Source organism: Vigna unguiculata, chromosome 6, assembly GCF_004118075.2.
Source record: "Vigna unguiculata cultivar IT97K-499-35 chromosome 6, ASM411807v1, whole genome shotgun sequence".
NCBI lineage: Eukaryota > Viridiplantae > Streptophyta > Magnoliopsida > Fabales > Fabaceae > Vigna > Vigna unguiculata.
The window spans coordinates 23,369,298-23,379,891 of NC_040284.1; the positions used below are offsets into that span (position 1 = coordinate 23,369,298).

Genomic DNA, 10,594 nt, shown 5'->3' on the forward strand with positions numbered 1-10,594 from the left:
ATATTGTTTGTTATTGTTTTCCCCATCAGAAGCTGTGTATCCCGTGATGGAATCAATTGACAGGACCTGCAAATAAAAACATTGCATGAACTGTGAAATATGGATGATCGTTCAAGTTGGTGATGAGTGCACGGATACATAGTTGGCCCCATTATTCACATAACATTATATATGTCTCCCAGGGTCTCACCTCTTTTCCTACACTCACGCTAGTTGTTTTCCACCATATACGTACCTTTGAAAGTACTTGCAGGGTACAGAGATTTGGGTTATATGCTGAGAGATATTGGCTTATATTGCAAAACTTTTTGTGTTAATTTGAATGATTTTTTGTTAGCATAATGTATATGATTTTGTTGGATGAAAAAAGAAGCATTTTTGGATACATTATTGTGAGTTGACTTGTATAATAATATAGTAGTAATAGTCATTTGGGTTTCTGAGATGAACCAGCCGGCCTAATACCTAAACAATGGTGTAGCCCTAACCACGTCCACTCCTAATTAATTATTAATTAGTGATAACTATTGTGTCATTATATATAATTAATTTGTGTGACTTTAATTACCTACTTCATATCTCAGGTGAACTTTGCTGTGGATTTCACCTCACAGCATAGAGTTGGAAAAGTGTAACTTCATGTTTGGTTTTTTGAAATTATGTTTCTCAGAAATGGTATTGAAAAAAAAAAAGGTATGTTACTCTTATTAAATTAAATTCAAATTCAGAGAATAACCCTCTAAGTGTTTGTTTAGTCTACCATGAAGATGAAAAATGGAGGAGTTGGTGTAATACGGGTAAGAAATTTAGTACATTTTTGAAAGCTGGAAAGAAGAAATTTGGTCTAAAGTAACATGCAAATTTTGAATTTAAAACTAGAAAAACTTAATTAGCTAGCATCCATCGTAGGTGGATGATATAAAGAAAGAACAAATCTCTTCTAAGTTGGTTATGTGTACAAAAATTTGTACGAGTTTGACCTAAACTAATGTAAAGCTATAATTGCATTTTTTTTTTTATTGTCAATGGTGATATCGTTGCATAGAAAGTCCAAGATTTGCAAAATGTAGATCTTGATTAGTTATGGCAATTACTAGCGATAGCACGAAGAAAAACCCATTTCAGGTAAAGTTCAAAAGAAAAATGAATTGATAATAAGATGGGGGACAAAAAGTTCGAAAAACCTATTTTATTGAGGAGTTTTTTAATTGAAATTAGTTTTTTTTTTAATTTTGGATCAATTTAGTCTCCTATCTTTAGAAATATATGATTTTAGTTCTCTTAACAAAATTTTATTAAATTTATTTGACGTTTTAAACACGTTTTTCAACTAACACAGAAGAGGAAATGTGTTCAAAGATGTAAACAACTTAAATGCTATCATGAAACGTGTTTGAAATGTCAAATAAATTTAACATTTGGCTAAAAAAATTAAATTTACGCATTTTTAAAATTGAAAGTCTAAATTGTACCAAAGTTCCAAAAATAAATTAATTCTAATTTTCATTGAAAGTTAAGTGACGAAAAATATATTTAACCTTTGATAAATAAACTTAAAAGATTAATCAATCTGATGAAGAAGAACAAGATAATTAAAATCATAGTTTATTCTAATAAGGTTGTTAAATTTACTCTATAATATATATATGTAAAAACTATAGATCTTATACTAACATGACATGCCTAAAAGATTATTCATTCAAGTATACTCATTGGTTAGGGACACTTAAAACATCAATTATTGAGTTCGATTGACCCTTGTTTACTATAATTAAATTCATAAAGACTATATAAAATAATATTAAAGTTAGCATGAATAAGACTAATATCAAGTACTCCAATATTAAATAACTATTGACTCTTTCTAAATGCCACCAGATATACAAGTTCATTTTATTTGTTGTCATTTAAACTTTTAACTCTTTCAGCCTCATAAACATTAAACAAAAACTATTATATATCAGTATCCTTAACCTACCCAAACCACCTTGTTGCACATTCGACATTGACATTACAAAAAGTATTTGAATTATGACAACAATTTAATAACCAACAAATGCAGATTAACGTAGGAGTAAAATTAATACTTTATATTTCATAAGTTTATTAAGAATTTTCTTATATACTTATATGACATATATTAATTCTCTCTCATTTATACTTTTATTTTATTTTCTTGTTTCACAATAAATAATTAGAATGTAATTAACAGTGTTTACTATTTTATCAATATTGTAAAACTATCATTAAAATAAAATATATGTTTTTAAAACCTCAAACAAAGTAAGTAATTGCTTAGTAGAATTATCTGTATATAGCAAACAAATATATACAAATATACATTTTTACGCTACTGCTTATGTTTTTATTTTTACATAGAAATTACAGATATTTTTTATTGGAAAATCTTACAGCAAAATTATGATAAAATTCTTTATAAATATTTATATTATTTGTATATTTAATGTATTTTTTTTATGATGAGAACTACCACGACAAGGTAGTGATTGAGTTCTAATTGATGTTGTTAATTATATCCAGCAATTAATAAAAATTAACACAACATGCAATTATTAAAAAGTAATAAAGAGGTCCCACTTAAGTGTGAAATTTCTTATTGGCTACAGCATTCTTTGTTAGAAGCATCTTCACCATTATGAAAATGATTATGATAATCCACACATCTGACAAGATGCTTAACACATGATTAATGTTAAATTATTGATGTAATAGTAATTATAATAGTCAATGAAAACTATATAGTAATTGTGAATCATTCAATCAATAATGAGTACGTGGCAGTAGGGTCTACATTTTTCATATTTGATTTTAATAAAGTTGAGTACTAGTTAAGATTTAAAATAGTTAAAATCTTTAAATCGAGTGTGATGAGCAATGTATTTTTGTAATCTTAACTTCAATGACTTTTTTAATTATTATAATTGTAAATTATATCATTAAATAAATAAAAAATTACATTAGTAAAAAATATATAAGTGCACAGACATTATTTATTAGATTGCTATTAAACTACTCACAAACATCTAATTTCATAACTGAGATGTAAATATATTAATTGAAAGTATTGAAAAGTGCAAACCTTATCTTATATAAACTAATTTTATAGAAGTTAAACTTAAATTCATTTTTTAATAAAATAAAAAATAATAACGTTTATTTCGATAAACTTGAATAATATAAAAACTTGCTAAAACAACCTTTGATATAATAAGTTAATACCATTATTAGACGGAAACTATAACATAAAAAATTAACAAAAGTGTAGATTATGAAAAATAAAAAAACATGCAAAAATAAAGATTTGAAATGTAAATAGAATTTTAAAAAAACTAAAGGCGTCGAGTCTTGAAAAGTAAAGGATAACAATATAAATAATATGTCCTTTTAAAAGAACAATATCTTATTTTTAAACAAAGTTCATTTTAAAAAAAAAATATTTTAGATTTGGTTGTTTAGTTCGTGAAGTGTCTTTGTAGTTAAAGTGACTATCATTATTGTATTTATCTAGATGATTTGGAGATGGAAATCATAGTAAATGTTATGTTACAATTGTTTTTACTTCTACTATTTTTTTTAAATTAAGGAGATAATTCATATGATGGTTTTATTTAAGGACGTAATATGATGAATTTCATATGCTAATTGACTTAAATTGAATATTAGCGGTACAACTAGGGATTGTCCTGATTTAGCGACATGTGCTTAGAGGAAGTCGTAGTAAATATGCTGGTAGTTTTTCAATCTTTTCGGGGTGTGAATTTCTATTTATGTTGACTTCATGAGAGTCATTTATGCGTTTGGAGTGAGAATTTTTGAAATCTTTGATTTAGCGACATGTGCTTGGAGTGAGAATTTTTGAAATCTTTGACTGAGTTTGTCATGGATACTTTAGTTTGTCATGAGTTTCTTTTATCAATGAGTGATTTCTTAGAGTTTTATAGAACGATGGTATCAGTATATTTTATAAACATATGCAATTTAAAATTTTTTAGTTTTTCACAAAAAAAAAATCACTGTGTTGATAAGTTTGCTAATTTGTCTTTTATTCATACAAGTGCTTTAATGTTTTAATTTCATGTATCCATGAATTTATTCATACTTCTTTTATAATAAATTGTCTATATTTTGTAAAGTGTAATTTATATATATATATATATATATATATATATATATATATATATATATTACTCTTCATGCTTTGTATTATTGTTTTTTCTTTTCTATTTTAATGAAATTCATATGACGTTTCTTAACCCATTATTAAATCCAGTTTGTTTTCTATAATCTTTTCGGTATACCATTACCCTTAATCAATCCATAAAACTACTTTTGACATCTTTCTGTCATCACATTCAAGTAGTTTTAACTTAAAACATTCAGAAAAAAAGAATAAAAATCTAACCAGTACCAAAACAAAACATGCATAACTTTGATCAAAAGAATGACTAATAAAACTGTTACATTGTAGCACTATTATAAAACAATGTGAAAAAAAAAAATCTAAACACATTGTTAGATGTGTGTTTTAAGTAGATAAATCTATGGGCAAATGTTGAGTGTGATTTTTGGTGAAATGAGTTTGCAAATGGAATCCTTTGGTATTTTGGAAAGTTTTTGTTTGTTGATGTTAGTTTTGAAGCACATGGATTCTCTGCAAGTTTCTGACGGTGAAAGTGTGGACAAACTTCTTAACCCTTTTTCTCTCAGCTTTGCAATGCAAGAATCTCTCTCTCACTGCATCAGCTTTTCTTTTCTTCTTTCTGCTCTGCTTCTCCTATTTCCGACCGTCTTATTACCAAATCACGAACTCCTTTCTTTTTTGTCTTTTCACTTTCTCCACGCACCTCCGCCTCACGCGCCCTCCACTTGAGGCTCTCATCTCTCCGTGACTCCCACGCGCGCTCTTTATCCTCTTCCATTCTTCTTGAATTTTGTGTGTTGTTGTAACATTGTAGTGAAGGATACCCATCACAACCAGGTAAAATTAAAACCTTTGTTCTTGCAAGGGTATTCACGTGCCGTTCTTTTTTTTTTTTTTCTTAATTAATTTATCTACTCATCAATTTCTCAATTACTTGAAAAGCTAAACTTTTAAATTATACCACAGAATGTTATTTTATTTTTAACCTGTACCTTGTACTTGTTTATTAAACCACTGGAAACAATTTCTTATTTGTCTCTTTCTCTCACATTAATGGTTTAATGTTAAATGAAAATAATGCATCCACCTAACCTTTGTGTTGATATAGTATAGACTTTATTATCTCAGCGTGTAATCATTTAAGTTTTGTGTGAGTTAACTTCATAGAAATGAAAAAATTAAATAGAAAATTTATTAATTTAATATCTACAAGTTTTAGGTTGGAGTTAGGTTGGAGTTGGAGTTAATTTCTTATATATGAATATTGTGTGCATTTTATGATATTTATGTGGGATTAGAAAATAAAAATAATATAAGCACTATCTAATGAAAATACACATGCTAAATTAATTAATATTTTATTTTTTAAACAGACATATGTGTACATATATAATTAAGCATGATAATACAATAATCATTCACTCGTTATCAATCAATTGATGAATAGATTTAATAAGGTCAAATATATTATATAATTTCTTCATTATGTTTTTTTGATTTTGTGAAATTTGATTTTTCCCATAAAGCAACACTATCTGTGTCTGAACTGTTGGAGAGTCAATGCAGTGAAAAGTAAGTATAAGGCTTTCATGTGAACATTTTTCTATATTGGATTCCAAATGCTAATTAAGACACGTGAGCTATTCTACTTCTAATTTAGTTTTTCTATGTCGCCTACATAATTAATTATACTTTTACTAATATTTATTTTAAAATATCTTAATGAGAAAGTATTATTCATCTTAATTACTCGTACAAAAACGTTGATTACATATATACAACAATAATACAAATAGAAGTTAAATATTAATTAAATTTAAGATATTTTTAAAAATCATTAGATCATCTAAAAATAAAAAGAGTTAAAGATTTTACTTTTTTCTTTATATTTTTTCTTAGCATAGATGGAATATTGTTTTACTGTCTCTTTTGATTTGTTGTTATCTTTTACAAAGAAAAACATTTTTATTGTCATTTTATAATATCAATAAAATATTTAATATTACTTTTTTTTATGTCATATCATTGCACATAAGAAAATAAAAAATACAAATAAAAAAATTAATTAATATGAATAGTTAAAGATATCAAGAAATAAACAAAAAATCATGAATCTTAATATATAAATTTACCACCTCTCTAATTATTGAATGCAAATATTCCAATGTGGCATGAAATATATCGAAGTTTATAAATTGATGGGAAGGTTTATATGAGAGTTTACAAGTGATAAGTTTTTACAATAATTTTGCATAAAAAGTTAACAAAATTATTAGAATAATGAGAGGACATATAGGTTAATCTGTCATTTGCATTGAGTTCATTTATATAAGATATCTAATATAACTTGCAATCCAAATATACGTTTTTCATCTCATCATCTTTATTTAATGTAAAACAAATAACTTTACACATAAATATCAATATAAATTAATTTAGATTTTGAAAATGTATTTTTTTTAATTTTATCAAAATTGACTTTAGCTGGAGTGTATTTTATTATGCAAAAGATTTCTTGATTTCTTGAATTTATAATATCTTAAGAATTTAAGGTGATTTGAAAATAATATAGCGAGTACAAAAGTAAGATGAACATGTATATTACCCATGATTGAGAGATATAAAAATATTCACAATTAAGAAAAATATTGTTAAAAAGTTTTACTGCATTAGATAAAAATAAATAAGATATATTTTAAGATTTTGAATTAAAAATAATATAATTTATCAAAAAAATTAAATGATATAATGTCTAGTCTAATGAGTATAATGTAAAATGCAAATATATATATATATATATATATATATATATATATATATATATATATAATAATTATTATTATTTCCTGTATACTGTTCACCTTATAATTGGAGAGCCAAGTTTCTGAAATAATATCTGAGTTATTGTACTCAAGTTATCTGAAGTCTAAACTCTAATCCTTATTGTTCCATGCTGTCCAAAAAAATTCTTTATTGTTCCTATTCTTGTTCAAATTTGTGTTCACTCCTGTATATATATGATACACATAGGTATTTATTGTTTGTACTTCAACACCAAAGAATACACATTATTTAATACATCATTCTAAATTTATCTCTGTCATTGTCTCTGAAATTTATTAAAAAGTTAACTTTTTTATTTATTTTTTTGAGTCAATAGTTTTAATTAATAGTAAAATATGCATCAGAGAAAAGAGTAGTGTCTGCTCCTATTTTGTTCTTGTTTTTTGGCTACTGTAAAATCCTAACACATAGGTGGTGTTCTCTCTATTTCACGTGCAAAGCACTGTCCATTTTTTTGTGTCTTCACCTTCTTCACCTTTAAAAGCTCAAAAACACTCTTCAATAGCATGCAACTTGGTATTTTCCATCTCCATCTTCTTCTTCACCTTGTTCTTGTCACATCAAAATTTTGTGCATGTGTTTATCTGAGGGAGAGAGAGGCATGGCTCTAGAAGCAGTAGTGTATCCCCAACCTCAGGACCCGTTTGGCTCTGCAATCAAAGACCTCTACAGCTACAACAACTTGTTAGAAGCTGCTGCTGCAGCAAACTGGGGTTATGCAGATTTCACCCTTCAAAAAGAAGACCAAGCTTCTGTCACTTTTTGTGACAACCAAACAGAGAATTACTCCTATGGAGAATGGAACTCTTCTCCTCCATCTCTGTTGCCTCACACCATGGATGCATCAAACCCTCCTTCTTCAGAAACCAGCAACGCGCAGAACAACTTAGATTCTTCAGTTTCCACCCCAGCTCGTACCAAAAGACGCAGAACCAAAAGCAGGAAGAATAAGGAAGAGATTGAGAACCAGAGAATGACCCACATTGCTGTAGAACGCAACAGAAGGAAGCAGATGAACGAGTACCTCTCTGTTCTTCGCGCTCTAATGCCTGAATCTTACGTCCAAAGGGTACCAAAAGATCCTTCTGCTTTTCACTTTCTCGAAAGGGAACTCTTCAATTTGGTGCCTTTAAGTTTGCATCGAAACTGTTTGTGTTTTTGATGAAACTGTTTGTGTTTTGGTTTGAATGCAGGGTGATCAAGCGTCGATTATTGGGGGTGCTATAAACTTTGTGAAGGAGCTTGAGCAGAGGCTGCAATTTCTTGGTGCTCAGAAAGAGAAAGAGGGGAAAGCTGAAGTACCCTTTTCGGAGTTTTTCTCATTTCCTCAGTACTCAACAAGTGCCAGTGGTGGCTGTGATAACTCTGCAGCAGCCATGAGTGAGCAAAAGGGAGAGGTTCAGTCTGCCATTGCTGACATAGAAGTCACAATGGTAGAGACCCATGCAAATCTCAAAATAAGATCCAAGAAACGACCAAAGCAGCTTCTGAAAATAGTATCTAGTTTGCATGGCATGCGTCTCACAATCTTGCACCTTAACGTTACCACAACCGAGGAAATTGTCCTCTATTCTCTCAATGTCAAGGTTCGTGCTATCTTTCAAAATCTCAAACTTTACCTTCAAATGAACAACATAAAAAAAAACATTATGATACATGGTACATGGTACATGGTACATATGTCTCTCTGTGTAAGTGCTGAAGTTTTGAAAATGTTGTTGAAGGTGGAAGAAGATTGCAAGCTGGGATCAGTGGATGAGATAGCTGCAGCTGTATACCAGATGCTGAACAGGATTCAACAGGAGTGAATGGTGAATTAAGATCTGAAGTTGAGCTAATTTAGTCCAATTTTTGTTTTTTTTTAACCTGATCAAGACCTTATCATATTTGTTTCTTCTTTGCTTTATTTTTTTTTTGTTTTGAAGTTGTATCTAATTATTGCAACGGCTGTTCAACTGTTGTTAATCTACTGAAGCACCTTGATCGATGTGGGGTCCTTGGAGGAAGTTTTTGGTTTATTCCTTCTCACATTGTCTTTTTTTTTTTTAGCTTAGTTCTATTTTTTTATCTTTCTCTCTTTCTTCTCTGTGTGGAGAAGATTGTAGTGTATTCTGCTTCAGACACATTTAAGTGCTCTCAGTCAATTCTGCTACCTTGCTTTAATAGCTGTAGGGCCATCTTAATCTCATTCACAGCCCAATTTGTCAATTCCAAATTCAGAATATCTCAAAGCAACTTTGAATAAAAGAGATACCCAAAGATTTTAGCAGATTCACTCCATTTTTCCATTTGATTCTTACATGCGTTTGTTTATTAATAAGATTTTAGGCATTATTCGTTTTGGAGCACGAGATTTTATCATAAAATTATTAAATGTATTGAAATAAATGTTTTTTTTTTATTTTGGAGTTTGAAGTTCTATCACTGTTTCGTGTTTGTCGGTTTTTACAATAGATATCAATATTTCAATTTGATCCAAATTTGTTCGACAATCATAATTAGTAACAATTATTATATCATCGAGGTATTGTTTGTTTTGAAAGGTAAAATTTTGTCCTAAAAAAATATTTCAGAAGATGAGGAAGAAAGAAATACCTAAACAACATTTAATCTCGACTCTGATTTCAACTCTTAATCGATACGAGACTCACTGATATTGGGGAAAAAAAATCTTTTAAGAACATTTCAAATATACCAACATCAGGACCTTCTGGGATAGATTGGCTCGTATATGAACATATTTAAAATCTAATTCTTTAAGATAATATCATATTAATTTAATGTATATCATTATTGTATATTTGTTATGTTATTATTTAGAAATGGCGAAATCCAGAGTTCATTGATCCCTCTGAGTGAAATTTTGATGCTTCACAGAGAACGAAGAATAATGTTTCATCCTTATCATCATTAGGAAGCTGACTAAACACAATCCACCAATCTACACATAAATTGATGTCTAGTGTTCCATTATTGTAATTATAATATTAAAGCAATTGATATCAATTCCATTTTTTTATTCCTCCATTGTTTTTCCGTCTTTTTTACATGTCTTTATAATATTATCCAACTTAAAAAAAAGCAACTTTTGTACCTTTTACTTTTGTCATAATCCAACCATTTTCCTCTTATCATATTAAATAGACACTTTTGTCATAATCAATTTTATTTTTTCCTTTTATTGATTTATTTTTGTTATGTTTCAAAACTATTTATTAGACGTTTTAGGTCATCTTTCTAGCACAATGAAATGAAATGGCAAAGAGAGTGAGAGATTCTTGATTCAATATAATATGTTAAATAAAGGAACTCCCCGTTTTAACTTCTAATGTTTTTTTAATTAATCATTTAGAGTTTATATGGTTATATAAATTTCATCTTTTAGATTCTATACTTTAATTTTTTTTTTGTTTTCACAAAATTGTTTTAATAATTTTTAGTCCTTTTACATATAGTGAGTAAAAACAACAAAATAAAAGTTAAACCTAATTTTATAAAAAAAAAAAATCGTGCCATTTTTTCTTTACTTACAATCCTTGAAATTTTTTCAAATTATACAGAGACGTCAATCTTTTAAAATTTTATGTT

General features: G+C 28.0%; 1 protein-coding gene across 2 annotated transcripts; it reads left to right on the forward strand.

Moving 5' to 3' along the window:
* Positions 1 to 7,396: 7,396 nt before the first annotated feature.
* On the forward strand, positions 7,397 to 9,275 carry LOC114187038 (transcription factor bHLH94-like). 2 transcript variants are annotated; one of them, XM_028075140.1, is made up of 4 exons: positions 7,397 to 8,075; positions 8,200 to 8,592; positions 8,731 to 8,817; positions 8,932 to 9,275. In XM_028075140.1, the coding sequence occupies exons 1-3, from the start codon at positions 7,581 to 7,583 to the stop codon at positions 8,812 to 8,814; spliced, it is 972 nt and encodes a 323-aa protein (XP_027930941.1). In that variant the 5' UTR covers positions 7,397 to 7,580; the 3' UTR covers positions 8,815 to 8,817; positions 8,932 to 9,275. The 2 variants fall into 2 exon arrangements, with proteins under 2 accessions (XP_027930941.1, XP_027930940.1); XM_028075139.1 differs by having other exon boundaries at positions 7,398 to 8,075; positions 8,731 to 9,275.
* Positions 9,276 to 10,594: the final 1,319 nt, after the last annotated feature.

Coding starts and splice junctions, on each gene's coding strand:
- LOC114187038 (XM_028075140.1), top strand. CDS start 7,581: ATGTGTTTATCTGAGGGAGAGAGAGGCATGGCTCTAGAAGCAGTAGTG. Junction 8,076..8,199: donor CTGAATCTTACGTCCAAAGG/GTACCAAAAGAT, acceptor GTTTGAATGCAG/GGTGATCAAGCGTCGATTAT. Junction 8,593..8,730: donor TCTATTCTCTCAATGTCAAG/GTTCGTGCTATC, acceptor ATGTTGTTGAAG/GTGGAAGAAGATTGCAAGCT.